The 27,506-nt window shown below is 33.9% G+C and overlaps 17 protein-coding genes and 6 pseudogenes across 23 annotated transcripts, besides 6 other annotated features; 15 read left to right on the forward strand and 8 right to left on the reverse strand.

Annotated features, from left to right (window-relative positions):
- Nucleotides 1-231: 231 nt before the first annotated feature.
- Nucleotides 232-674: a mobile genetic element.
- Nucleotides 675-1,712: 1,038 nt separating this feature from the next.
- Nucleotides 1,713-2,249: a mobile genetic element.
- A 19-nt stretch (nt 2,250-2,268) lies between these two features.
- Nucleotides 2,269-25,033: a mobile genetic element.
- TVAGG3_0502010 (uncharacterized protein) lies at nt 2,437-2,757 on the reverse strand (the record flags this gene model as incomplete). Its single annotated transcript, XM_001304117.1, has 1 exon — nt 2,437-2,757. The coding sequence occupies one exon, from the start codon at nt 2,755-2,757 to the stop codon at nt 2,437-2,439; it is 321 nt and encodes a 106-aa protein (XP_001304118.1).
- On the reverse strand, nt 3,643-3,963 carry TVAGG3_0502020 (uncharacterized protein; the record flags this gene model as incomplete). Its single annotated transcript, XM_001304119.2, has 1 exon — nt 3,643-3,963. One exon carries the CDS (start codon nt 3,961-3,963, stop codon nt 3,643-3,645), a length of 321 nt encoding a protein of 106 aa, XP_001304120.2.
- TVAGG3_0502030 lies at nt 4,573-5,425 on the forward strand (annotated as a pseudogene). The gene has a single exon. A coding segment is annotated over exon 1 (853 nt).
- On the forward strand, nt 5,846-6,459 carry TVAGG3_0502040 (annotated as a pseudogene). The gene has a single exon. A coding segment is annotated over exon 1 (614 nt).
- Nucleotides 6,686-7,462, reverse strand: TVAGG3_0502050 (uncharacterized protein; the record flags this gene model as incomplete). Its single annotated transcript, XM_051236665.1, has 1 exon — nt 6,686-7,462. The coding sequence occupies one exon, from the start codon at nt 7,460-7,462 to the stop codon at nt 6,686-6,688; it is 777 nt and encodes a 258-aa protein (XP_051094489.1).
- Nucleotides 7,480-8,721, forward strand: TVAGG3_0502060 (annotated as a pseudogene). Its single transcript has one exon. A coding segment is annotated over exon 1 (1,242 nt).
- Nucleotides 8,796-10,286, forward strand: TVAGG3_0502070 (phage tail repeat-like family; the record flags this gene model as incomplete). The annotated part of the gene is made up of 1 exon (XM_001304121.1): nt 8,796-10,286. The coding sequence occupies one exon, from the start codon at nt 8,796-8,798 to the stop codon at nt 10,284-10,286; it is 1,491 nt and encodes a 496-aa protein (XP_001304122.1).
- Nucleotides 10,327-11,412, forward strand: TVAGG3_0502080 (integrase core domain containing protein family; the record flags this gene model as incomplete). The annotated part of the gene is made up of 1 exon (XM_051236666.1): nt 10,327-11,412. The coding sequence occupies one exon, from the start codon at nt 10,327-10,329 to the stop codon at nt 11,410-11,412; it is 1,086 nt and encodes a 361-aa protein (XP_051094490.1).
- TVAGG3_0502090 (uncharacterized protein) lies at nt 11,763-12,251 on the forward strand (the record flags this gene model as incomplete). Its single annotated transcript, XM_051236667.1, has 1 exon — nt 11,763-12,251. One exon carries the CDS (start codon nt 11,763-11,765, stop codon nt 12,249-12,251), a length of 489 nt encoding a protein of 162 aa, XP_051094491.1.
- Nucleotides 12,416-13,376, forward strand: TVAGG3_0502100 (annotated as a pseudogene). The gene has a single exon. A coding segment is annotated over exon 1 (961 nt).
- On the forward strand, nt 13,532-13,942 carry TVAGG3_0502110 (uncharacterized protein; the record flags this gene model as incomplete). Its single annotated transcript, XM_051236668.1, has 1 exon — nt 13,532-13,942. The coding sequence occupies one exon, from the start codon at nt 13,532-13,534 to the stop codon at nt 13,940-13,942; it is 411 nt and encodes a 136-aa protein (XP_051094492.1).
- On the reverse strand, nt 14,350-14,724 carry TVAGG3_0502120 (uncharacterized protein; the record flags this gene model as incomplete). Its single annotated transcript, XM_051236669.1, has 1 exon — nt 14,350-14,724. The coding sequence occupies one exon, from the start codon at nt 14,722-14,724 to the stop codon at nt 14,350-14,352; it is 375 nt and encodes a 124-aa protein (XP_051094493.1).
- TVAGG3_0502130 lies at nt 14,967-15,657 on the forward strand (annotated as a pseudogene). Its single transcript has one exon. A coding segment is annotated over exon 1 (691 nt).
- Nucleotides 15,946-16,419, reverse strand: TVAGG3_0502140 (uncharacterized protein; the record flags this gene model as incomplete). Its single annotated transcript, XM_051236670.1, has 1 exon — nt 15,946-16,419. The coding sequence occupies one exon, from the start codon at nt 16,417-16,419 to the stop codon at nt 15,946-15,948; it is 474 nt and encodes a 157-aa protein (XP_051094494.1).
- Nucleotides 16,511-17,562, forward strand: TVAGG3_0502150 (organellar and viral DNA polymerase type B; the record flags this gene model as incomplete). Its single annotated transcript, XM_051236671.1, has 1 exon — nt 16,511-17,562. A coding segment is annotated over one exon (1,052 nt), but the record flags the coding sequence as incomplete, so codon positions are not given.
- TVAGG3_0502160 (organellar and viral DNA polymerase type B) lies at nt 19,836-20,330 on the forward strand (the record flags this gene model as incomplete). The annotated part of the gene is made up of 1 exon (XM_001277257.1): nt 19,836-20,330. One exon carries the CDS (start codon nt 19,836-19,838, stop codon nt 20,328-20,330), a length of 495 nt encoding a protein of 164 aa, XP_001277258.1.
- TVAGG3_0502170 (uncharacterized protein) lies at nt 20,765-21,269 on the reverse strand (the record flags this gene model as incomplete). Its single annotated transcript, XM_051236672.1, has 1 exon — nt 20,765-21,269. A coding segment is annotated over one exon (505 nt), but the record flags the coding sequence as incomplete, so codon positions are not given.
- On the reverse strand, nt 21,294-21,554 carry TVAGG3_0502180 (uncharacterized protein; the record flags this gene model as incomplete). Its single annotated transcript, XM_051236673.1, has 1 exon — nt 21,294-21,554. The coding sequence occupies one exon, from the start codon at nt 21,552-21,554 to the stop codon at nt 21,294-21,296; it is 261 nt and encodes an 86-aa protein (XP_051094497.1).
- Nucleotides 21,600-22,034, forward strand: TVAGG3_0502190 (uncharacterized protein; the record flags this gene model as incomplete). Its single annotated transcript, XM_051236674.1, has 1 exon — nt 21,600-22,034. One exon carries the CDS (start codon nt 21,600-21,602, stop codon nt 22,032-22,034), a length of 435 nt encoding a protein of 144 aa, XP_051094498.1.
- TVAGG3_0502200 (repellent protein 1 family) lies at nt 23,713-24,105 on the forward strand (the record flags this gene model as incomplete). The annotated part of the gene is made up of 1 exon (XM_001292454.2): nt 23,713-24,105. A coding segment is annotated over one exon (393 nt), but the record flags the coding sequence as incomplete, so codon positions are not given.
- TVAGG3_0502210 (uncharacterized protein) lies at nt 24,154-24,390 on the forward strand (the record flags this gene model as incomplete). The annotated part of the gene is made up of 1 exon (XM_001292455.1): nt 24,154-24,390. One exon carries the CDS (start codon nt 24,154-24,156, stop codon nt 24,388-24,390), a length of 237 nt encoding a protein of 78 aa, XP_001292456.1.
- On the forward strand, nt 24,545-24,865 carry TVAGG3_0502220 (uncharacterized protein; the record flags this gene model as incomplete). Its single annotated transcript, XM_001292456.1, has 1 exon — nt 24,545-24,865. The coding sequence occupies one exon, from the start codon at nt 24,545-24,547 to the stop codon at nt 24,863-24,865; it is 321 nt and encodes a 106-aa protein (XP_001292457.1).
- A 19-nt stretch (nt 25,034-25,052) lies between the features above and the next one.
- Nucleotides 25,053-25,484: a mobile genetic element.
- Nucleotides 25,485-26,786: a mobile genetic element.
- On the reverse strand, nt 25,565-26,690 carry TVAGG3_0502250 (annotated as a pseudogene). The gene has a single exon. A coding segment is annotated over exon 1 (1,126 nt).
- Nucleotides 26,786-27,413: a mobile genetic element.
- Nucleotides 27,414-27,506: the final 93 nt, after the last annotated feature.

Genomic DNA, 27,506 nt, shown 5'->3' on the forward strand with positions numbered 1-27,506 from the left:
ATCTGCAAATACTATATCGATTCATATCTTGCATTGTATCGGCTAAAAACGGAAAATGAAGAAGAATTAAAGTCAATTTACAAAATGATCAAAACAGAATTGATTGATTCAAAGAAATATCTTCCCACAAATGCTATTGAAGACATTTTAGATATCATTCCGTATAATAATCGCTATACAAAGTCATATTTATTTCTTGTCAAACTCTTATCTGATGATTACCATATCACAGGCAAACCCAAATTTTAGCTAAAAGTGACAGGGAAAAAACGTTTAGTATTAAAAAAAAAGACCGATGAGAGCTTCGTTCGAAATATAGAGGGAACTGAGAATGCGCAACCATTCTCAGGGAATATTGGATGCTATTCCCGTTCCCTCTGTATGGAAAATTGAGGTTTTCAAAGGGAGTTAAAATAATATCAAATTTATACTAATTTACTTCAAAATACAAAAGTATTTGACAGCTAAAATTAGTTACTTTTAGGGCTGTACAAGATTTAAAAAAAACATTGCCGGGTTACCGTAGAGGCCTAAAAAAATCGCGCCTCGGCGGCAAGCCGCCTCGGCATTAAGAATGCACATCTAAATTTTTATATGTCCTTCTTTCTTTTATTTTTCCCTTTCCTTTCTTTTCTTTTTCTTTTTATCCCCCCTCTTGCTCTCATTTACCTTTTTTTTCCTTTTCTCATCATTTTTCAAAATTTAAAATTTTTATCAAAAATCTTGCCTATAAAAGCAGACTATGGAACCTTTTAATGCCTCTTAATCAATATTATACAGCATAAAGCATATTAAATGAAAGTAATTACGTATAAATTTATTTTATTATCTTATTTATTAATTCTTTAGCATGTATTGTTTAATATTAACTTTTCTGTACATTAAATATGATATCTCCAAAGTATGAATGCCTTGTAACGAAACGAAAACTTAATTTTATGTTGAATATTTGTCACAAACATTAGATTATTAAAATATATGTTGGATATCCCTTAGTATGAGACTTCATGACTCTTGTTGTCTAACGTGAGCTTTGGATTGCAAGCTCTGTGGTTAACGAACATAAATTAATTGTAAAGTTTTCAAAAATTTTCATTGTTTCTATCAGCATCTATTTTTCCTTTAAAATAATATATTTGTATGAATACAATATTTAGTAATTTTTTTATTTCCCATAATTTCATTCAAAATTTCAGAAAAAATTAATTTCTATTCAATATTATTTCAGCTTCAAAACACTTCATTCTTATAGATGTTGATTCACTAAAGTGTGATTCTATTTATATGAGGTAGGGGCATGAGGCTCGGCAAGTCTTATTGCTTTTTACCTCAATTTAGGTATTAAATAATTATAATGATTCATAGTGGCCGCTGCTGACTGGCCATCAGCAGTCCCCTGGCCAAGATTAATATAATTATTTAATACTTATCCAGTTTTACATCAATAACAACAAAGCTAATCAATCATCATTCAGAAATGCGGGAAATTACTACAAATATTAAAGATTGATAGACATTAGGCTGGCCACCTTCTGTCTAATATCTTTACGAATAAAAATAATACTTTTTAAAACAAATTATTTAATAAATTTTATTAAAAAACAAAATCAAATATCAAATTGATCATCATTCAACTTGATGAAGAAACGGCATGCTACATATTCTTCTTTGCATGATTCGTTCATTGAATTTCTTGTCTTTCGCAATTCAGAGAGTGGGGGACAAACTCGCCCATTGTCACTTTTTCATTAACCTTAAACTTGTAATTTTCATTATTTTTAATTAACCTTATTTCTTTCCCAATTCCTGATTTATTTTATTCACTTACTATTAAAAGTCACATTTTAATAAAATATAATAATTTATTTATAGCATTTTTAGTATACTGTAATAAAAAATTAATTATAATAAATTAAATGTTTATTAAATCAAATGTTTTCTTTGCAATAATATTTTTAATGTTGAGTAAACAATGTTGGGATCAAGTGTATCATTTTTCAGACCTTTCTGAACAGCTTCAAGCATACTGATGCATTCGACTTTTTTAAATTGTGTCATTTCTTCGAAATCTCTTGTGACTTTTTTGATAACTTTAACACTTCTCTCTGAATCCAGACCTTTAATTTGCAACTTAATCAGGAATGAAGGAACAACACTGGAATATAACTCGATGACAAGTTCATCGAGTCGAAGATTTCGCCTTTCTGGGAAGTACTGGTGCTTCAAAACCTTGAAATGTGATTCCGAGAGTTAGTATGGCTAAGTCGTGTACGGAGACACTGCGAGCCTCCTTACCCATTATATGTGAATTTGACACTTTACAAAACCGTTAACGTATATTTTACAACACAAACGACAACACCAACTTAACCTTAAATATTTACAAAGCCGCCAACCACTTCACTAACGAACTCACTAATGTAAAAATAAACGTTCTCACTTACAAAAGTATTGCAACTCCTCCCATTGCTGTGCTTCATATAACAGCTCATAATCTTCTGACTCACTTTCTTCTTCATATAGGTCAAAATCACTGTCATAGTTTATACCTGTAAGTTTTGACAAAGCTAATGAAACACGTTTACCGTTTGTATCGTATGCTTGTATAAACTTTCCATTCTTCATTCCTTCATAAACGCTCAAACTAACTTTACCCTTTCTCCCTCGTATCTGATAGAATGTATTTTCACGAGGAACGAAGAACAAATTCTTGAACTCATGACCGTTGTAGTTTGTTATCTCAATAGTTTTCGTCATTTACATCCAAATAAAAATTTTCAGTAAAATAAAAAAATAAATGATATCACCACTCCCACACGTATGAAAACATAGCGCAAAAATAAATTTAGGTGAAGCGGTGAGATCTCACCTCTTTTTTCACCTGTTTTTTCACCCTGTTGAATTCATTGTTTTATAACTCTCTTCCTTGGTTTCTTTTTAGTTGCTTTCTTCACGTCTGTCTCCAACTTGACTGTCTTTCTTCTTCGGCCGTAATGATACCAGTTACTTCCACCAGTCAATGGGTTAAATGGTCTTTCATAAGGGTTTCCATACATTCCATAGGGACCATACGGAAGAACTACTGATGGAGGAAGAGTTCCATCGACTCTATTTAAATGCATTGTTTCACCTTTCATCTGGTCATTAAAGTCTTTTGCGTGTTTTGCAAACTCATCGTCCTTTCCTAAAGCATTTTCTGACTCAGTCGCAACCAAATTGGATGCTTTATTTATGAGCCCTATTTTATTTAATCTTAACTTCTTTGCAACCCAACCTCCAATCTTTCCTTTATTTGCATCTAATGTCTTCGAAACTCTTCCTCCACTCATTTTATTTACTGCGTCATAAGCTCCAAGTGCTTTTGCTCCAAATGCTAATGCTTTTGTTCCCATTGCGCCTAAAGCTGCCCAAGCTACCATTTACACCATATTAAAATCATCTCTCTTCAATATTATCTCATAAAAGTTCTCGTTACTGGAGAAAGTCAATGAAACATAAGCGTTCTCACGGGCTTCGCCCTCACCGCTTTGCGGTCTATCTAACTTATTTCTTATCATCTATACGCTTCAAAATGTCTGAACAATTGCTAACATCTTCTACAACAGTTATTTCATCATGAATGACCTTCAAGAACAAGCTCATTTAATATGCTATTAAAATCATCTCAATAATGAGTCCATCCTTTCCATCTTTAGGTAGCACAACATCTTTCATTGAAGAAGGTTCGACAAGTCTTATGTTAAACTTACTGACAAAGTTTGTTATACTATAATGCTTCGGTGGCGAATACATGTAGTTTGAAAGACATAATATAGATTCTTCAGCAAATTCACTTATACTGGATTTTATAACAATGTTCTCACGAGACCAAATACCACCAATTGACAATCTTGTAAGCAATCCTGCTGAACCTTCAACTGTAAACGTCGATGGTAACATTCCACGAAGGTCATCTATTGACATCGTTGAGTCACTGAATTTAAATATTTTCTTAAAGCAATCGTCATTATCTAACCATGCAATAGCTTTGAAGTTTTCATTCGAATATACATCTGCTTCATTAAATGTAAAACCTGACTTCTTTGCAGAGATGACTTTAAAATCTATTGAGTTTGTTTCAAAATTATATGCTATGGTAACTTCTGAAGGTAATGGATGTCCTTCCGCAGTCAGTTGTTCTCTCACTACCGTTTGAAGCTTTGTGTTAAAAACTTTCATGTCATCTCCTGTGTCTAGGTTCACATACACAGCAACAGGAAAACTATCTTGCTTCTTTGTTTCATCATTATATCTCAAAACATTAAAGTTCTTCAATAATATTGTTCTTCCTCCTGCTGGAATACTTCGAACCTGTCTGATTTCAATAGCTTTCTCACCTCCTACATACTCTACCCAGTGCCTTGGATATTCATAAGTATACTGACTTTCTTGAATTTTGGTTTCATCATAACGTGTTCATAGTATATCTTTATACTCTTGTCAGTTAGACTCGGTGCTATGTTCTGAATATTTCTGACTTGCATTTTTAATGGAGATAAAATGAAGCATTTAATACATGACGTAGATGAAGACATGAATGAAACTACAGACAAACTTAACTCTTCTCTCATTCTTCCTTTCAGTAAGGACTATGAGTTCTGTTCAAATGGCGTTTATTTCTATTGTGGAAAGATGGGTTCAGGTAAGACATTTAATTTAATTCGTCATATACTCATAACAGAGCGTTTAGGAAACGACTCTTACTATGACCAAATCATTATATCAGCAACTTCAGACTCTATGGATCAACAGCGAAAACATTTATGTCAAAAGTTCAAGCCTCTGTCGTTAAAGTTCCAGACAGTGAACTCATTGAATTTCTTCAACGTTACATTCGACGTAAGAGGAAATATTATGCCATCGTTGAATTTATACAGTCAGGAATGCAAAAGACTTCTGAGGAGATGGAAAGAATTATTGACAAACACCACTTACGTCAGTACTCAGGAGTTTACGATATGAAACGACTTACAAACTACATTCTATCAAAACTTTCAAAATACCCCTTCAAAAATATCCTTCAAATACTTTGTTAGTTTGCGACGACTTCGCCGGAAAAGGTTTAGTGTCAAAACCAGACTCACCATTAGCTAATATCATTACTAAAGTCAGACATTACCATTTAACTGTAGCAATACTTATGCAAACATGGAGGTTTTTAGCTTTAAACATAAAACGTCTCATAACTGACTTCGTTATCTTTCAAGGTTTCTCACGCTATGATATTGAACTCATTTGGAAACAGTCAGGTATAACATTACCTTTTGAAGAAATTTGGGAAGCATATAAGTCTCTCATCTCTCCTCGTTCATACCTTGAGATTCATATCATGACTAATACCATTAAAGTCAAAAATATTCCATGGGAACGACCAACATTGTTTTAAAGTTTAACCTTCAATTGACTGATGGTAAACAAATTCCATGCATCTCTGTCGCCATTTCTGTTAATATTTTTGCTGTCATTCATATCATCCACTTCTCCATCCGTTAGCTTTTGAGGATATTGTTAGAATAGCTGTTCTTAAATGAAGGCTTTTCACCTTGAGAGCATAAACTCTATAACTTTCTGCATACTTTGTTTTTAACCTCCTGAGCCATCATTGACATAAATTTTTATAGGCTTCCACCCTTTGTTCATGTTCCTGCTTCTTCCCTTAGCTCTTTTGTTCAGTAGTTCTACATCTTTATACACAGCTCCTGTCTCAGTGAATTCAACAATATTTTCATTCGTTAGCTTTACATTCAAACCCTTGTCGAGTGTATTGTTCATTTCATACATATAAAAGGTTTTTATTCTATATGAAATGAGAAGCAAATCCATCTTAGCTGGTGCCGTTAATGTTCCAATTGAACCAACATCAAATGTTGACTCACGAACGACAAACAATATTGTCATAAAGAACTATAGTTCAGAGTGTTTGAAAGAAAAGAACCAGAACCAGAAAATCCGTGAATTTAAACTCAGCTTCAAGCTAACGCTACATCAGATGTTAAGTTAGAGTATCCACCACTGGACCAAATTCTTTCAAGAGAAGCCAACGACAATCCTTACATAAATGTTCAAACAAATCCTTCAGATAACGTAGACCATTACCTTCTTCAGTTATACCAAACAATTTTACTCAAAGACGATAAGAAGCTTTTGACAAATCTTATAAGCAAGAACCAAATAATTCTAACAAAGGAGGACCTTGAAAATGTTATATCACGAATAACAGGGAAACAATGTGTCATTGACTATCTCGACCCTGAAATCGAATGCTGTGGTCAAACGCCACCATTCATGAAAATAGGTAACATCCGCATCATTGAAACACCAGGAACTACAGGAGTTGAGTTTAAGTATAAATATTCGAATGAATATACAAAACTTTCAACAGAATATAAACTTTGCTTGAAATATGTTTTAGTAAATTAAAGCAATTTGTAATATCTATCCAAAACTTCTTCAACAGTATCGAACTCATCTTCATAATGCAAACCTAATCTTATTGACTTGGTGCAGTTTTCACTAACACAATATAGCGCTTTGCGCTCGGCGCCTTTGACGCCTTTTTCTGTTCTCTTGACTGACATAACTAACTCATTTGTTTCATCAAACAGCAACAACCAAAGTTCATGACCTAATACATAACATTCATACTTTATATTTTTAGCTCTGAGTTTTCTTGTAAGCTGTTGCATTTAATATTTTCTAAAAAGTCAACTTCAACAGTCATTCGCACTGGTGCCTTCAGTTCTACAGGCTCTCCTTGAAAGTCAACAAGTCTGAATTGCATGTCTTTCAAATTATGAGGACTAATGCGAATCCATTTACCTAAATGAGTTGCTATGACAGGAACGTTTGGAATGAACATTGAATTGACTGCATAACAGAAAGACTTATATTCTACTGAACCTTTACTATTAACTCCTGAAATACCTGTGACATTAGCTATTTTAGACTCAATGTACAAACAATTACCATAACATACGTATGGAACAGATTTCATCTCAATCGTTTTGTCAACACTTTTCAAAGGAAATGTCATATGGTATGCTCCCAGAAGCAATTGAACTCTATGACTCATTCGTGTTATCTTAAACTCCTTTGCATAACTGAACTTCAAAACTCCTGCAATAAGTTTAACATTCATTAAGTTTTCTTCGTTATCCTTGTTTATTGTAGTATTTATGAGAGCATTTAACACTCCAGCTAATGTTTCCATCTTATATTCTACATTATTGTGAAATCTTATTTCGTGCTTCTTTCCATCTATTTCAAACTCCATGAAATCTGTTTCATCTGTTATGACAAAAGTTGCGATAGTATTGAAGTCAACAACTCTGAAAGCAAGTGCTTCATTCTGTAGACCTAAGTTTGTTTGTAGCTTTACTGTTCCATATTCGTTTGGGTCTGTACTTTGCAAATAGAACAACATTTTATTCTCATTAAAATATGACTATTGCTGCATATGCGTATGAAACAAATGAAGCAAGAAGAGCACATGAACTAGTAAACGAAAACTCAACTTTAACCATTGAAGGCAATGATTTAGTCATTGACGATGGAAAAACTAAAAAAGTCATTGATTTCGATACTTTTAACACTTATGACCCATTCATTACAACAAGCAAGGTTCCTATCATAAATGATGGAACGGTGCAATATATAAATTCTACAGTAGATGCCTCATTAGTGAAAGTATTAAATGTTCTCATTGAATTGTTAAAGAGCTTTCGATTTGACGACAACATTAAATGCCTAAAGAATTTAGTCATGAATGAGAAACAAATTCTTGGCGTTGCTGGTAGCAGTAATGATGTACACCTTATGACATTAGAATATTATAACGAACATAAAGATGAACTGAAAGGAGAGAAGGGTGACACCGGACCTCAAGGACCACAAGGAATACAAGGAATACAAGGACCTCAAGGCGAAAACGGTTTGGATGGAAAGGATGGAAAGGATGGAAAAACTGCTAAATCATGGATATGGGACCTTATAAATACTGGTTTAACAGCTGCTTCATATGGAGTTCTTCAATACCAAATCGGAAAGATATGGGCAGTACTTGGTGAAGAAGTTTTAAATGACGTTAAAAATGCTTTGAACTTCATTTCAAATGGTTCGGATACTATTAAAACTTTATCTGGTTGGATGCAAGAAACAAGGAGTCAAATAGATACTGTAAGACGTATAGCAAACAATGCACGTACGGGATTGGATACTTTACGACAAGCACAAAATACACTAAAGGAAGCAAATGATATTCTTGGCTCAGTATCAGACATGCATGAAGATTGGCTTAAAGGTATTGACAAATCTTTAAAAAATCACAGTCAGTCTATTGCTGACTACAAGAAAAGTATAGATTTTTTACATAGTGCTATGGACGTACATGATGGAAGCATAAGGAACTTACTTAATGCTAACAATAACTTACCAGGAACTATTAAAGCATTTATAAAGTCCTTTGTAAAACCCGGTGCTCTAACATTTAGGTCTTTGAGAGCAAGAGCATTGAAGTCAAGAGATGCAGAAACTCCAACAGAACCTACAGAAGGAACTGAAACAACAGAAACTCCAAAGAACCACCAAAACCAACAGCTAATGAAATATTGTTCGAATATTTTCCAAGGTACTCTGTTCTCATTGCATACATTCAAGAAATACTTAAGAAAGCAGACTTGACTTTAGGAGATGATGAAAGTTCTGTATATCTTTCGTTCCAGTTTCAAATAGCAGAACTTTTGAGACAGATATGCTTAATGTATGACAACATCTCTGATTTCACAAGATATGATGACGACCATGACCCCGAACACGGTGAAGAAGAAGTTTTACAAACATCCATTAAGACAGGAAAGGTTTTAACTCAAAGTCTCATTATTGACACCAAAGATGGCGAAGTGGACGTTCTTCAAGAGCTGAAGAAAAATACTTCTTCGGGAGGTGGTGGTAGGCATGAACTTGAAATAAATGAGATAGAAGAGAAATTAGCCGAAAAAGCAGATAAAGAACATAAACACAATATCTCCGATATAAATGAACTTCAAGCTACATTAAATAGTAAAGCAGATAAAAATGAACTTGACGCAATGAACAAAGTTTTGAAATCTCATAAACACAATATCTCCGATATAAATGAACTTCAAGCTACATTAAATAGTAAAGCGGACAAGAACCATGTTCATTATATAACTTCAGACGAACAGATTATAACGGACTACCATGGATATTTAACACGAAGTGATGAAGCGAAGACAAAAAATGTTAATGAAAGAAGATATAAATACATTCGTGCTAAAGGTTATGACATAAGCTGTACTGTACAGTATGATGTAGCTAAAGCACCAGAAGCATTTGGTTATACCGGTGAAATTTATGCCTCTACTTTCAATGTTAACGGTGTACTAGTTGAACCAAGATTTACTTTGAGAGTTAAGTCAAAAATAACGTTTGAAGATGCTATTAAAAGTAAAGCTGACAAAGTTGAACTCGAAGCAATGAACAAAGTTTTGAAATCTCATAAACACAACATCTCCGATATAAATGAACTTCAAGCTACATTAGACAGTAAAGCTGACAAGAACCATACACATAAATCCTTCACTACTGTTAGAGCAGACGACATAATATTGAACTATACCCTTGGTTCAAGTGCACCTTTAGAGAATCCAAGTACAAGCGTAAAAGATACACTAAACTCCTTAAATAACAAATGTATGAATATCGAAGGTCATGTCAGAAACTTTGAAACACATGAACTACCAGCAATGTTAGATAAAAAAGCAGACAAAACAGAGCTTCAAACATTAAAGACTCAGATTCTTGAAACATTATATCCTATAGGCTCTATTTATACGTCAATGAACTCAACAAATCCAGCAACAGTTTTAGGTTTTGGTAAGTGGGAACAGATTGTAGACAAATTCTTATATTGTACTAAAAGTTCAAAACAAGCCGGAGGTTCAAAGAAAATTACAGAAGCAAACCTTCCACCGCACACTCATACAGGAACTACAAACTTTTCTGGCGACCATAGCCACTCATTAAGAGACCACCCATTATACAACTCAGAGTATGAAGCTGGCAATGATGTTTTATCTCCATCTTATAACAATGCAGCAAAAAAGACTTTTCGACAAACTGAACCAGGAGGAAATCATGTCCATACTTTCACAACAAATCCAACAGGTTCGGGTGCAGATTATATGCCACCATTTATGACTGTATTCGCATGGTATAGAGTTCAATGAACGCGCTTGAGCCTAGAATAAAATCTTTAACTTTACATAAATGAGCTTGAAAGAAGTATTCGAACAACATCCATGGAGGTCATTTAAGAAGTTCAATGAAGCTGCAAAGAGTTGGGGATTTACTAACAGAGCTGAAGTTAAAAAGTTCTTTGACAAAAATGTTGTACATCAAACAAAAATAAACCCTTACGACTACTTTTTACCAATTTACTCCAACGCTCCTGACGCATACCAATTTGACACTCTCATTCAAAGCAGAAAAGGAGGACATAAACCATTCCTCATCTTCATAAATGTTAACACTCGTAAAGCATATGCATATCCAATGAAAAATAAAGGAACTCGTGAAGTGTTAAGAGTTTTACAAAAGTTTGTAGCAGAACATAACCCAAGTACTTTAACATCAGACCAAGACAGTGCATACCTCAGCAATGAAATCACAGAATTTCTCATTAAGCATAACATAACTCACTACACTACTGAAGACCATAACCATAACATACTCGGCATCATAAACCGCTTCATAAGGACTCTCAGAGATTTAAACCAAGAGCGAGACTTTACCGAAGAAACAATGAAACATTTTCTCGAAGTATATAATTCCTCAACACATTCTACAACAGGACATACACCAAATTCAATGACACAACAACAAGAAGAAAAGTATATACAAAAGAAACGAAGCCAAACACAAAATATCAGAAATTCAACACAATTTACCCTCATTCCTGGTACAAAAGTTCGTGTAGTTCTTGACGACAAACCGTTGACAAAGAAACGTTTAAGGTTAAGTCGAAATTATTATATCGTAGACTCTACGCAAGGTAATGGATATCTTATAAAAGCTGCCGACGACTCTATTGCGTTTTATCCTCGACATAAATTAGTCGAAAGTAGTAATGGCAAACTTGCTGAAACCATTGACGAAGCAAAGCGAGGAGTGGTTATTGAAATACTTGGCTATAACACAAACGATGACACTTATAAAGTAAGATATGAAGGAGGCGTTGAAGATGTTATACCATCTAAGAACTTGAGAGAGTCGAAGCCAACACATCTGGGACCATTAGAGCGGGAGTACTGGAAAGACAAAAATATGCCAGAAAGAATAAGAAAATTCTTCTAAACTTTTTCATTAGATGTAAATCAGACAAAAATAATGTTTAGGTGAAGAGGTGAGATCTCACCTGTTTTTTCACCTCTTTTTTCACCCCGTGAATTTTCATGAATTTTCCCGAAATAAAAAATAAAGTTAGTTTTATTTTTTTTTATTTTTTTATTTTGTATGTAAAGACAATAATGTCAGTCGAAGCAAAAACATTCACGAACAAATCTAATGGTGAAACATTCACAAAAGGCACTTATAACGGTATTGAAGTCTTACGTAGAGACAAGGATGGTTACATTAATGCAACAAAGATGGCGAGAGAAGCAGGAAAGTTAAACCATTTAAACAGATTTCTCAATAGTGCTAAAATGCAGGAAATTCTTGAGTTTTGGTTGAAAGAATACGGTCGAGCCAAAAGTGGCTCAACCTCAAAACAAGCATTTTATGAGCTTACTAAGGGCGTTATGAATGAATTCAAAGGTATTTACATACATGCTGACCTCGTTCATTTTGTTGCTGAATGGTGCTCTGTAAAGTATGCATTTTATGTCAAAGATATTATGGACTCCATAGACAAGAAAGTTCATGAGAAGTTAGATGAAGAAGAACTCGAAGATACAGTGGAGAATGCTAAACCTTTGTTCGAAGAAGAAGTTGGAAAAATGTGTGAAAAACAATTAGAACATGAACGTGAGATATATTATGGTTATAGAGATTCTCCATACGAACTAGACCAATGGGAACAAGAAGATTTAAAGAGAGAATTTAGAGAATATGAACTCGCTAAGATAGCATTTGAAGCTGCAGAAAAGAAGTTAAAAGTTTGGGGTCGTTTTGTACAAAAATATTGTGAGTAAATGAACCATTTATTTTTATTGAATTCACCAAAAAATATAATGTTTAGGTGAAGAGGTGAGATCTCACCTGTTTTTTCACCCTCGTGAATTTTCATGAATTTCCTTAAGATAGAAAAAATAAAGTTAGTTTTATTTTTTTTATTTTTTTATTTTGTATAAAAGATATGATTTCAACAATCGGCACAACAACAATTCAAGCCGCGAACGGCGGGACTCTGTCCACAACAACAGCACCAAACTCGTTAGTCATGAATCCTACGTCAATGTTAGTAGAGATGAAAAACTTCATTCCTTCTTCATATACTTTTGAAACAGAAATCCAGAAGATAAAGCAAGAACTTTTAACAAGTACTTTAGACTGTAGTGCGAAAGATGAAACAAATGAAGAATATCTTTATGAAATGCAGGACATTATTGACCATTTACCCAAATTGCCTGAAATCCAACAACAAAAACTCACTATTCCTGAATTCGACGAAATTGAAGTGAAACCAACTGACTCAGTAGAAATAAAGAAGTTCATACGTAAAGTAAATTATGAATTCCTTGGTTTTCATTGCAACCATAAGGTTATGGACAAAGATTGCGACATGGTATATAAGAATGTTTCTGACATATATAAATCTGAAGAATTTAAGACTTACGATAACTTTGTTTCATTAGTTGCAAAATGTGTTTGGGAAATAAGAGATAAAGATAGAAGAGGCAAAGTATGGAACGAACAAATAAGACCCGCTATGTTTGAGATGAAGAAAACCATTGACGCCTTAGTTGTTTTAGCTGGTTTTATTTCAATGTATAACGCAAAATGAACCCGCAATGTTCAAAATGTAAGGCAGCAATTAGGAAATATAACTACTCAGTCAAAGAGATAGAAAGAATGAGAAACGACTATGCAGACTTAAAGAAAGAAGCAGAAAAGCCAGCAGAAGATAAAATGAACATGTTAGAATTTCTGAACAAAAACTATCCAACAGCAGAAGATTTCCTTCTATCTGACGTCAAGAAGAAGTATAAAGAACCTTCGGTATTGTTAAAACTTTTGACATACTGACAGAAGAAATAGAAGCTACGAAATTGTTTAGGATTTCAAATATACATCGTACAATTCATGTAAAACGCTTGTGAAAAAACTGGGGTGAAAAAAGAGGTGAGATCTCACCTCTTCACCTAAACATTATTTTTGCTTTAATTAAATGCTTTCCGGAAACGTCGATGAAAATCATATGGACAAATTATATGAAAAAATTAATAATGATTACCCCTCATTAACCAGGGAAATGACGGATTCTATAGTTCGTAAATTCGATGAAATACAGGATATGTGGTTCGACAGATTCGACATGAACGATAAGGAAAAGAGAAAGAACGATAACAATTTACTTACTAAAAGAATCCTAAAATCTAAAATAGGTGAAGCTTCAACATTTAACACAGTACATAACTTTTACACCGCTGTTTATATTTTCAATAATTTATTTAACGATGAACGAGAAAGAAAAAGTATGTTTAACGGAAGAAATGAATATGATTTTATCCTTTGTGCTGTTCGGGATGTTGACATGAAACTAAAGAAAATATTCTTATTACAAGATGACACGGTTGAAGATGAAGTCAATGAGTTTTTAAATCGTGATTTAAATGAAATTGATGAAGTTATGACCGAATGTTATAAAAAGTTCAAGGGGTGAAAAATTAGGTGAAAAATTAGGTGAGATCTCACCTCTTCACCTAAATTATATTTTTGTTCAAAGCTTCCACGAGAGAAAAGATTCCTCATTCGCTAAGGATTCCAAAAATGAAAAAATCATTGATTTCGGCTGAGAAAAAACAGCAAAACCCTTCTTCCACGGGAACAAAGAAATAAAGAAGAAATAAAGAAGAAATAAAGTAAATTTTTTATTTATTCCCGTGGAAATAGAGCACTTTTATGACACTTTTTATTCACGACAAACAAGACAAACAAAGAAAATAAGAAAATACGGCGCTGTCGCGGTTCGAACCACAGACTCTTGACCCCTCCATAACACCACCTTAGACCACTGTGCTACGTAGCCTGTCGACATAAGATTTTATAAATTGCATATTTGACGTAAATTTATTTCCATCTAGCTTCCCACCGCATAAGATATTCATACGTGTTTGTAAGACATTCATTAAAATTCTTTTCTATTGCATCTAATCTTGCGTTATTTTTTTCAATAGCTTGTCTGTATTCTTCATCATCTCCAGCAGTGTTTGGGTCTTCACGTTTAAAATATTCATTGTTAACCAATTTTTTATCTACAAATTTTATTAGTGTTTGATTCACTTCGTTATGATAACGGTCATATTCTTTCAATACGTAAGTGAAGACAAAATGCGTCGTACCTTCAATCTTAAAGCTTAAAGAACTTTCAACACAGTTTTGAGGGTCTGTCAGTGCGTCAATGAGATAGTATTCGAAGTCAGTCAATAATCTTTTTAAAGTCATTTCATACAGGATAAAATTTAATGTTGTGAAGAAATAGTGTTTATCTCAGAAAAAATAACGCTAATTTTATTTTTATTTATTTTTTTATTTTGTATGTAAAGACAGTAATGACAACATTAGAGAACACAACAACTGCTATCGTTCATGAAGCCATAAATGAAGAATATGAGTACATACAGTATAACAAACAACTCCGTCTCATTCGTTCAGTCAAAGACGATATGTACCAAATGCAAAGTATAATGAATGCTCTTCGTTCTACAAAGCAAGCATATCATTGGTTTGAAAACCAACAGACAAAAGAACTTTTAGAAGAATTTCCTCATATGTTTGCTACCCTCGGAAAACCGAGGGAAGAGATTCCGTACGAAAATCGCAAGAATTTGGCACCTGGTTTGAAAGGTTATTATGTTCATAGACTTTTAGTAAATGCTGTTGCAATGTGGGCTTCACCTCGTTATGCTTGTTATATTTTCATGATGTTAGATGAACTATATAAAGCAGAACGCGAACAGATGGAAAAGAAACTTCAAGCAAAAGATGAAGTCATTGAATCCAAAGACAAAAGCATACAGAAAAGAATACCGCGTTCAGTACCAAAAGGAAAGGAAAAGAACTATAAGTATATGATTATACTGAAGAGATGGAAAATGAAGAAGACAGAGATATGGTTATGTTGCATTTAGTCAGAAGAAACAACAAAAGCTTTTATGACCTTGCTAAGATTTACAAATCTGACAGAAACTGGTTCTATCGTGAAAACTTACCGATTTCAATGACACCGAATGAGCAAATAAAGGAAATTGTCAAAAATACTCTTCCTCAAACACACTATGACATCAAAGGTTGCAAATACTTACATTCAAAGAAGACTTACCATTGTTAAAGGAAAAAATAACAGAGTATTTCGATAACTTCAAAGAGGAAGAATGAAAATCTAAGCTAATTTTATTTTTTTTTATAAAATTTTATCTCATATGAAAGAACATGAATTTAGAATATTCGGAACTCATGACAGAAGAGGAGAACGAACAGCATGTAAAAGATTATGCAAAATTTATGAAGACATACAAAGCATTTAAACAATATCTAAATGCTTCTAAAGATTATGCAAAATTTCTGAAGGTATATAAAGCTTATGAAAAAGCGTATGAAAAGTTTATACATTGGGGAATTGTTGTAAAATATCCATATGAAGACTAACCAAAAATATATTTTTGCTTAAATAGCTTCAGGGTCAATTTCTTCAACCATTTCACTTCCTTCGTCAATGTCAATTGAAGCTTCTTCAACCTTTGGTAAGAATTTCTGTATAACATCTTTGTTCGTTATTGTCTTCAGAGATGAAGGATAATATTTCACATTTGTTTCACCCTTCTTATATTCTTTCTGTTCGGAAAGATTCATAGCAATACTGAAGAAGTCAATGTTAGAGTTCTTTATGACAGTATAATGAGTATCTTTGACATTCACGAAGAAACTCTTTTGTTTCAAAACTACTGCTAACTCTTGTGAAGTATAACGTTTGCGGTCAATGACGATAGCTAATGGTCTGACATACTGACCAAACTTAGATTCTTTCACAAACTTCTTGTTAAAGATAACATTAACGTTTGAAGCATTATTGAACTCATTCTTGATGGCATTAGCGAGAGCATTGTATGAAAAGAACTTGCAATCTTGCATGTGTTTCATTATAATAAAAATATTAAATTATTTTGAAAAATAACTTAAAAAAAATCTAATCTAATTTTTTCAAAAATATTTTTTTTATTTCCTACTAAAGATGTATCGGAAGTTGTCTAAGTTAGAACACTCGGAAATAAAACAACTTCTTACAGAAGCTAATATAGATGTTGCAAAGCATTACGCAACAAACAAAAAAGCACTCGCTGACTTCATTAAAGACTATAATGGTGCAATAAGTTATGATAGAATTCATGATTACATTAATAACAAAACTTTTCCTTTAAATGACGTTGCTATTGACTTATATCATAGACGTTCAATACCTCATGAAGTAAAGAAGAAAATGTTTGACATAACAAATGCGAACGTTGGTCATACTCGTAAAGCTCTTTCACATGATGTTCGTCAAGAAATGTTTGACATAACAAATGCGAACGTTGGTGAAACAAGAAGAAGAGACGACACACTGAAACAACAGAGAAGAGAGATGTTTAAAAGTGCTATAGAACAAGTTCGCAAAGCTAACGATGTCATTCGTTCCATTGACGACAAACCAAAAGAAGGTGAGAGATGGTTAAAGAAAGATGAAGAGAATAGGAAGAGAAATGTGAAGTCAGGCAATAGACTCATTGACTTTAACATCGAAGCTTTAGATGAACCAAACAGAGACTACTTACACAAACATTTCGGTAAGGTTTTCATGAGACTCTTAGAGAAGATTAAAATAAACTCACAACAGAGATGGATGGTATGTTATAAACTTGGTGGAAAGTATGAATGTTCTACGTTAAACCTCAATAATATTGGAACATTACTACATCAGCTCTTGAAGGAGAACTTTATATCAGAGATAGAAGCAAATGCTGCAGGTATTGTTGAAATGCACTATGACTTCTTCTTGACAAACATAAAGAATCTTACCGAAATAAAGATGTATGATTTAACAGAATATGAAGGCTTAACGATGTCAGATGTAAAGAAAGGCAAACCAAAAAAGAGACCATATAGAGATGAAAGCACACTGACAAATGACCAGAAAGCCATTTTGGAAGCTCTTAAGCAAACAGGAAACCCAGCACTTATAGAAAGCTTTTGGAAAGATAATGGTGAAAAGAAGTTTTATAAGAAGAGAAGCGGTCAGTTCTGGAAGTATCTTTGCACATTACCTATAAATCTTGAACGCTACCAAATCTTCAATGAACTGAACAAAAGAACTGCAACACTTATGACAGAAGACAATTGTTTCGTTTATGCTTGCATTCAGGCTGGAGTAGATGGAGAGACTATTGACCACATGAGAGAAGTCATTCGTGTTAGAGACTTTCCTCAAAGTAAAGTACAAGAAATTTCTGACGCAACAGGTATAGCATTTAATGTTACCATTGGTTACTTCAATGACTCAAGACATAATGAAATAAAGAGATACATACCAAAAGAATGTGAAACTGTTCGAACTATTGACTTACTTCTTGTTGAAGACCACTACATGCTAAACGAAAGATTACCAATGACAACATATTTCATTCGCAACTATATAGAAATTCTCAAAGCTTGTGGTGGAATGAACATTGAGAAACAGATGAAAATATATACAAAGAGAGAGAACAAATATGTAGTTCGTTATGATAGAACAACACCGTTATGGAATGTTATGAAAACATTGTGGAGTGCAAATATTTCGAACCTATTTCTTATGGAGAACTTTTCACATATACGACTGACTTATATAAACAGAACCTTGCACCATTTAAAGATTTGACATATGCTCCAAAGTATTGTGTACAACTGAAGAAGAAAGCAGAGTCAAAAGAAGTAAATAAAAATAAGTGCAAGTTCATTCCTGAGCATGTTTTCTTTGCTGACTTTGAGTGTAGTACCGATGGCTTTCATAAAGCTTTTTAACATATGTTACGACAATGAAGATGGTTCAGTGAGTGAAAGCATTTGGGGTCAGAACTGTGCAACAGAATTTTTGGAACGACTTCCTGACAAGAGTTTAATATATTTCCATAACCTCAGTTATGATATAAACTTCATCTTAAGACACATGACAGAAGTGAAAGGAACTCCCATCATTAAAGGTTCACGAACAATGCAAATAACTGGCTTATATAAAGGAAGGGAATTATTATAAAAGACTCTTACAGTGTTATAAATAAGAAGCTTAAACTATTTCCTGCTATGTTTAACTTACAAACAGGACCGAAAGAAGTATTTCCATATAACTACTACAGCAGTGTTTTGTTAGCAAATGACAACAGAACTGGTGTCATTTCTGAAGCATGTAAGCTTTCCGGGATGCAGATACATTCATGAAAAACATAGATTCCATCAAAGGTTGCAGAATAGATGAAAACCATTTCGATTTAGAAAAATATAGCACATTTTATTGCAAACAAGATGTAAGAATTTTAAGAGAAGGTTTTGTTAAGTTCCGCAATGACATATTGAAAGAATTTGATTTAAACGTATATGACTACGTTAGTATTTGTTCTATTGCTAACAAATTGTTTGAGAACAGAGTGTACTTCCCGAATGGAAATTTATATGACCTCTCAAATAAACCAAGAGAATTTATTTCACGCTGTATTCAAGGTGGAAGATGTATGTTGTCAGATAACATTAAACAAAAGAGCGAAAAGAAACTCATTGCTGATTTCGACGCTGTTTCATTATATCCATCAGCTATAGCAAGACTTTATACTTTAGAAGGAATTCCAAAAGTATTGAAGGATGAGATGTTAAGCACAGAGTATCTCATGAGACATTTATTTGATGACGACCAAAAGGAACCCATTGGTGAAAAGTTTATGTCTGGCTTCTTTGTTCTCATTAAGATAACAGAGATTGGAATACATAGACACTTTCCTTTAATAGTTTGTGACCCTGAACTAAATCCAGAACTTAATGTTCCCAGAAGTTCAAACACTTGCTGTTTAATGTATGTTGACCATATAACATTACAAGACCTCATAAAATATCAAGGTGTCAAATGTGAAGTGTTGCAAGGATACTATTACGATGGAAACAGAGATATTAGAATAAGAGATGAAGTAAAGAAGTTGTTTGAGTTAAGGTTAAAGTATAAGAAAGAAGGAAATCCTTTGCAAGAAAATATAAAGCTCATTCTGAACAGTATTTATGGCAAAACTATTCTATCTCCTATTGAGTCAAAAATAACCATAGTAAATGACAAAGATGCTATAAGATATGCCATCAGAAACTACAACCATATAGTGAAGTTCGAAGGTTTGGATGGTTCAGATAAAACTATTTTCAAGCTAACGAAAAGTATTTGCAGACACTTTAACTTTTGCCCACTTGGTGTAAATATTCTATCAATGTCGAAGAGAATAATGTGTGAAGTATTCTGTACTGCTGAGGACATGGGTCTTCAAATATTTTACCAGGACTGTGATAGCATGCATATTTTCAATGAAGACATTCCAAAGCTTGCAGCAGAGTTTAAGAAGAGATACGGTCGCGAACTTATTGGTAAAACATTAGGTCAGTTCCATTCTGACTTTGCAGAAATCACAAAAGATAAACAAAGTTTAGCATACAAGTCAATATTTTGTGGAAAGAAGACTTACATAGACTTACTCACGAATGATTTAAATGAAGTTGCATTTCATGCACGTTGTAAAGGTGTAAAACAAGACGTTCTTGCTTTAACAGCTAATGAAATGTTTCCTGAAGCTATACAATGCTATTACAATGAAGATAAGAACATTCACATACCTGTTGGAACATATGACAAAGACTCTGAGTTCAGTTTAATGAAACTTTACAAAGCACTTCATGATGGTCAAGAGATTGGATTTGACTTATGTAAGTCTTCTAGTCCTTGCTTTGCTGAAAAGTTTAACTTTTCTATTCAGACTAAGACTTCATTCATAAGAAAGCTTAAGTTCTGAGGTCATTTATTTTTGTCAGCAATGAGGTCATTCGTGATAAAAATAAACCGCTAGCGGCAAGGGCGAAGCCCATGAGGTCATTTACAATACTGCGATGGTAGAATTTAAGAGTTGTGCTTCAATGTAGAGACAGTCCTTATGGTCTGGAGGTAGCAAAACAGGTGCTTTATGGTCATGAGTGGAGAACATGTCTATCCAAAACTCACGATTGAAGCCAGTAAGCTTGTAATACTTAGGGTTAGGAAGTGGTGAAGTTCTTGTATGACCAATGAACTCATTTTCAACTCCCTTACTTAAGTTTGAATATAATATAGCTTGCTTTCTATCCCAAATGCCAGGTGTTACAATCTTTGAAAATTCATTTTTCCTCGGAAGCATTGCATAATAATTGAAAACATTTTTGAAGTCATCATTTGGTTCAGAGATTTGAAATCTTATACGTAATGGATTTTTTTTCTTTTTAGCTACTTCATTGAATGGTGAGAATACAATGAATTGACAGTCATGAGTTCCATCTTCATTTTCATTAAATTCATAATGAAAGTCTATAAGTTGTGGCCGACTACCTTCTTCCTTCAGTTGTGCAAGAAACTCACGTAAAGGCTGTAAAGTTTGTACTTCAATGTTGAACTTTTTCTCGAACATCTCATTAAATGAAATCATACATTGCAACAATGTTGTATCGTCTTTAAAGTATTTGTATATGTGAATGTTTTGGGCGCTTAAAGACTGTTCGTCATTTTCTATCTCGACTTGAAGTATAAAGTCAACCTTTCTGAAAGCACGTGTTATATACATAGATGTTATGCCAATGTACTTCTCTTCATTTATGTTCACAATCCAGTCTGTTGGAAACTTAAACGTTACTCTGTTCCCCTTTATTTTGACGTCAGGGTTTTCACTACTGAACGCAACAGTTAAAGGTATTTGTCTATACATTTAATTCGGATAAAAATAAACCATTTACTCTTTCTTTGCTTCAGCTTCTTTAGCTTTTGCTTCAGCTTCTTCTCTAGCTTTCTTCGCCAGCAAACGTGGGTTCTTTTGTCTTCCAGCAGCTAATGCAGCAAGTTGTTTTTCACTAAGTTTTCTCTTTGGTCTCTCTGGCTTTTGTTCTTGTTTTTGTTCCTTCAGTTCGGATAAAATTTGCTCGCGAATTTCTTTCTTCAATGCTTCAACATCTATGACCCCTTGGGTCTTGTCCGTAGGGCTTGTCTGAGTCATTTGACTGCAGATAAAAAACAAAATTAAAACTTTAACCGATGTAAAATGAGCTTGTCAAAATCAGAACGAGAGTCTATTATATTAAATGACGCAAGAGGAATACAACATCCTTTCTATTACGTAAGTCAGAGTAAAGATGGTAAAATATACGTAAGAAAAAGAAAGGTTCCATTAGCGAATGCAGAAAGCGACAACATTAAGGTGTATGGCAAGGGTGAAGTCCACGAAGCCCATATAAAACCTTCTGTTCAAACTGAAAAGTCAATAGAACAAGAAGAAAAGAAGCCAGATGTACTTTCAATAACGAACCAAGAGCTTATTGCAAAGTTTGTGAATTTCATTGAAAAACAAACCGAGTCAAAGAACCCTGACCCGCCAGTGAAAGAAGTTGAGACAAAAGAGAATGTACAGTTCATTGAAAATGTCAAGAAACAACTTCCACCACGAATGCCAAGAAGAAGAGTGAGAATAATGAAGTAAATAGATATTTTTATCCGAAGTAAATACATGCAGAACGAACAGTTAAACGAATTTACTCCAGCAGAGCATATTCATCAGATTCGCTCATATTTCAATATCATAGACAATGCAGTTCAAATTGGTGACACTAATAGAAAATATTCTGACGCAAAGATTCCATCACAACCTGGAACTGCTAAAGATAACACATGGGTAACATTCAATCTCTCACCTCCTGGTGAAAATATGTTGGACCTTTACAATACATTCATTACGTATAAAATGGAAGGTCAATTTATTGTAGATAAAGAAATTGGTTCAGGTTCCAATAAAACAAACCCACCAGGATTTTGGATTGGTTTCGATGACGCTTTCTATGCAGTTGCTGGATATCAAATCCTTGCAAATGGTCGTATCGTATATTCTCAAGACAACGCAAGAGAAGAAGCATATATAACTTCAAACTCACAAACTACCGAACAAATAAAGAAAGTAGATGTTTTCTCAAAGACTCGACATGAAGATGTATGGAGTCATTCGGGAACATGCAGAACAGGACAAATTGTTAGTGGTCCAATTACAGCAGGAAAATCATTTGATTTTAAGCTTCGTTTAAGAATTCCTGTTAGAAGATTCCTTCCATTAGAAGCTATTCGATTTATTCCAGCTTTTGCAGGAAACATTCAGCTTAAAGTAAAGTTCAGTAGCGACGCCTTACAATGCACATCTATATCTGTAAATGATATCATTGCTTTCAATCCAACTCTTAAAGTTGCATTTGCTTCAGATTCAAATCCACCGACAAATAAATTTGTTCCATGGAATGAACCATTCACTATGATAACGAAGGCAGTAGAAGCTAGTGGAACAGTTACTATTACAACTGTAACCCAACAACTATTTCGAACAAAGATGGATTTTAATGAATGTTTCATTCATCCAAAGTCATTTTTTTAGACCCTAACATTTATACAGAACTTGTAGAACATTATACAAACGAGGCTTTATGTTTTCCTGTTAAAGTTATGGATTGGATTCCTATGGACGGTTCATTCTCAAAGAATACAGATAGTTCAAGTGCAACATTTACAGCAGCTTATACGCCTATTAATGTTAAAAGTATTTGGGCACTATTTAGAAAGAAAGACAACTATTATGTTAATTTTGAGAACCCTAAGTTTAAATATCTTCAGCTTTCCATGGGAGCTTATGGAAATATGCCTGCAGAACCTGAAAAATCATATGGACCTGTATTTTATGAAATGGTTGCGAACGCTTGCAATACAAACAATGATATGATAGGATTTAATGAAGATGTTATGAGGTCATTGGTGGATGATGGTAGTGTGGAACATAAATGGGATAGTTATGACAACACACATTTCTTATGTGGTTTTCCAACAGAAGTGGACTTTTGCTTCCAGCAAGGTCAAACATCTACTGCTCCAATAACATACAAATTGTCTGTTAAAGGACCTATTGAACTAGCAACTGAAAATGTACCAAAGCCACTTATTGGATTTATGAGGGATTGTTGCTTTGCCATTCAGGTGCGTGCTAATGGCATCCCAATAATAAGATTAGATGACTATAACTTAGCTACGACGACAGTGAGGAATAAAGGATGAACGTTTATTTTTAAAGCTTATAAATGAGTTCTTCATCAAGCTCTCGTGAACCTTCACCATCTATGAAACAAACTTTACCAAACGATTATGGAGCACCTATTGAATATTTCTTACGAGCTGCACAATGGCAAAGAGCAGTTTCACCAAGGTTAGGTGTTCCACCAGCTCCTGTCAAAAATAGCATTTGGTCAAGTCCTTATATAAGATATGGTCTCCCACTAGGTTTGCTAGCTACAGCAGGAGCAGTTATGATGTTGAAAAGAAATAAAGCAAATGTTGTAAATAATACTGAAGTAGCTGAAGTTAAACAAACTCCAACGCCTTCACAAGCAAAACCTTCAATGACTCCTGAACCTATGGAAGTACAAACTCCTGTTCAAAAGTCAACTCCTAAACCGACTCCAACATTTAAACCAGAACCTACTCCTCAAATAAATCGTAAAACTCCTGCGTTTCCTTACTGAAAAAATAACGTTATTTTTATTTAATATTAAAATTTTTATTTGATTGAAATGACAAATAAAGTCACTGAAGCAATGAAACAAAAGTTTTTGGTAGAATACATTAAATCAGGAACTATTCCGGAAGGTTTTTACATTCATACTATGAAGGATGGTAGAGTTCAGTTTAGAAAGATAAAGCAACCATTAGATAAAGAAGGAATTTTGAGAAAGATTAAACTTCATGAGGACAACATTGCTGAACTTAGGAAGAAGTTAGAAGAGTTGGAGAAAGGAAGAGAGTTATAAAACAATGAATTCAACAGGGTGAAAAAACAGGTGAAAAAAGAGGTGAGATCTCACCGCTTCACCTAAATTTATTTTTGCGCTATGTTTTCATACGTGTGGGAGTGGTGATATCATTTATTTTTTTATTTTACTGAAAATTTTTATTTGGATGTAAATGACGAAAACTATTGAGATAACAAACTACAACGGTCATGAGTTCAAGAATTTGTTCTTCGTTCCTCGTGAAAATACATTCTATCAGATACGAGGGAGAAAGGGTAAAGTTAGTTTGAGCGTTTATGAAGGAATGAAGAATGGAAAGTTTATACAAGCATACGATACAAACGGTAAACGTGTTTCATTAGCTTTGTCAAAACTTACAGGTATAAACTATGACAGTGATTTTGACCTATATGAAGAAGAAAGTGAGTCAGAAGATTATGAGCTGTTATATGAAGCACAGCAATGGGAGGAGTTGCAATACTTTCGTAAGTGAGAACGTTTATTTTTACATTAGTGAGTTCGTTAGTGAAGTGGTTGGCGGCTTTGTAAATATTTAAGGTTAAGTTGGTGTTGTCGTTTGTGTTGTAAAATATACGTTAACGGTTTTGTAAAGTGTCAAATTCACATATAATGGGTAAGGAGGCTCGCAGTGTCTCCGTACACGACTTAGCCATACTAACTTCCGAGATGTTGTTTGTTTCATCTCCTTCATTTATATAGCGAAGCATCCACCTGTCAAGATGATGGCGCCACTGTTGGTCAAAGTATTCACGGGCAGCAGGTTCCTCATTTAAAATTTCTTCTAAATTGTTGTTAACTTCATCAGGATCAATTTCTTCCTCTTCAGAACCAAAGACCAATAACTTCATTAAGTTATAGAAAGTTTCGAAGTTGGAACGATCTTGAAACTTTTCAGCCTTTCTCATGACAGCGCGCAACACATGAACGCCACACCAAATGATCTGGCATAAGGGGATGGCTGTTTCAACAGCATTTGTGATTTGAGGTGCGCAGTCCATTGAAAAATAAGATGGTTCGCGATTGATGGAGCCAAAATATGCTGTGAGACAAACTTGTATATTTTCACTTGTGTCGGGCCAAACGAAAAAATATAGGGTGTCCAAAGGTGTGTTTAGCACAAACCTGAATACTGCGAATAGAAATAAACAAGTTACATATATATAAAGTTTATTTAAATATAATCACCATTGGATTCAATCACGCGTTCGCAGCGATCGATCCAGGCTTGAAAGACACGCTTTAAATCATCATGAGAAAATTGCTCAAATTGCTCTCTTACAAAATTTTCAAGATCATCTGGACTCGCGAATTCGCGTCCTTCTCATCTCTTTTTTAGCGTGCCGAATAAATAAAAGTCAGAGGGTGCAATATCAGGTGAATAAATTGGGTTTGGAACAACTTTGACATTGTTTTCCACCAAGTAATTCATTACCTTATGACTTTTGTGAACTCTTGAATTATCAAAATGAATTGCAAACTTTTGTTTTTGTTGTTTGGATTTCTCAAACTCATCAGAATTGATAATTTGAGTAAGAACATTGTCAATTAGATACTGAGCATTCATCGTATTAGGTTTTTGAAGAATATCAATTGCGATGATGCCATTCACGCCCCAAAAAACCGACAACATCATCATTGGTGTGTCAATTTTTTTCTTCGGGAATGTTTGCGGATTTTCATCCTTCGGGATCCACATGATTTTGGCTTCTGTTGCATATTGAAACCAAGACTCGTCCCCTGTTACTAAAAAGCGAAACTTCTTGGATTGATACGCACCCAATATAGAGAGGAGCTCTTTCGAAGATTGGACTCTAGATTTTTTTTGAACTGAATTAAGGTTGTGCGGAACCCAACGTGTATACTAGTTTGTAGTTCAAATAATTGTGCAGATAATAACTGACTGTTGTACGTGGTATCTTTGTCATCTCCTCTATCCTTCTGAGTGATGCTCTTGGGTCTTCATCTAGCGCTTGAAGAATTGCTTTGATTTTTCTTTGATCCGGCGATTTTTTGTCAATTTTTATGATGGGCGCCTTTTTGTTCATGAAGTGATACATCCTAACATGATACGTTACAGTGGAATAGCTAGGAGCATCCATACCGAAGCATTTTACCAATGTCTCGTAGATTTTTTTACAGTCTTTGCATTTTTTTGCAAGAGCGAGGATGTTTTCTTTATGATTCATTAAAAAAATGAAAAAAATCCCGCCAAAATTTCCCGCGAAACCGCCTCTTGTCTCAAAATTCATTTTATATCCCGGCATGGCGCCAAAATACAACATACTCATCATATACATATATTCATATTTTTTATTATATATTTATAATCAGCATATATCTCCTTTAATAGTCTCATATAGAGCGCTGTGCTAAACGCACCTTTGGACACCCTATACAAAAACGGAAAAACAATTGATTCCGCGAATTTGCCAGTGACGGCATAAAATGGTATGCGAGAGCGCAAGAGCTTATAAGTGGAATCAATTATGATCTTTGAAAATTAGGTGAAATAAAACTAAACATAAATGTAAAACTAGGGATATGAAATTTTGGTTGTACACCACTTGTATGTGCCGGATACCATTGTGTCAAATTTTTTCTGAAATTAACTTTAAAAGTACTAAGTAAGATCATGAGATATAGCAATATATGTTTAAACCAACTTATATTTTGGTTGTACACCACTTGTATGTGCCGGATACCATTGTGTCAAATTTTTTCTGAAATTAACTTTAAAAGTACTAAGTAAGATCATGAGATATAGCAATATATGTTTAAACCAACTTATATTTTGGTTGTACACCACTTGTATGTGCCGGATACCATTGTGTCAAATTTTTTCTGAAATTAACTTTAAAAGTACTAAGTAAGATCATTTATTTTTGCATAATATAATGCCAATATGGTTTCTTTTGATTTTATTTCATTTATAAGCAAATCAGATTTACCCAAAAACTCCACTCCATAAGCGTTCATTTGCTAAATTAAAAAGTGACAATGGGCTAGTCTGTCCCTTTCTCCAATTCAGATATTACACGTTCTACATCTGCTTCACTGCACGAAAGTGACATCATCCTTTTTCCAATTGGTCTTATTGCTTTTAGTTGCTTTAT

The sequence above is a fragment of the Trichomonas vaginalis genome, chromosome II (assembly GCF_026262505.1).
Source record: "Trichomonas vaginalis G3 chromosome II, whole genome shotgun sequence".
Lineage (NCBI taxonomy): Eukaryota > Parabasalia > Trichomonadida > Trichomonadidae > Trichomonas > Trichomonas vaginalis.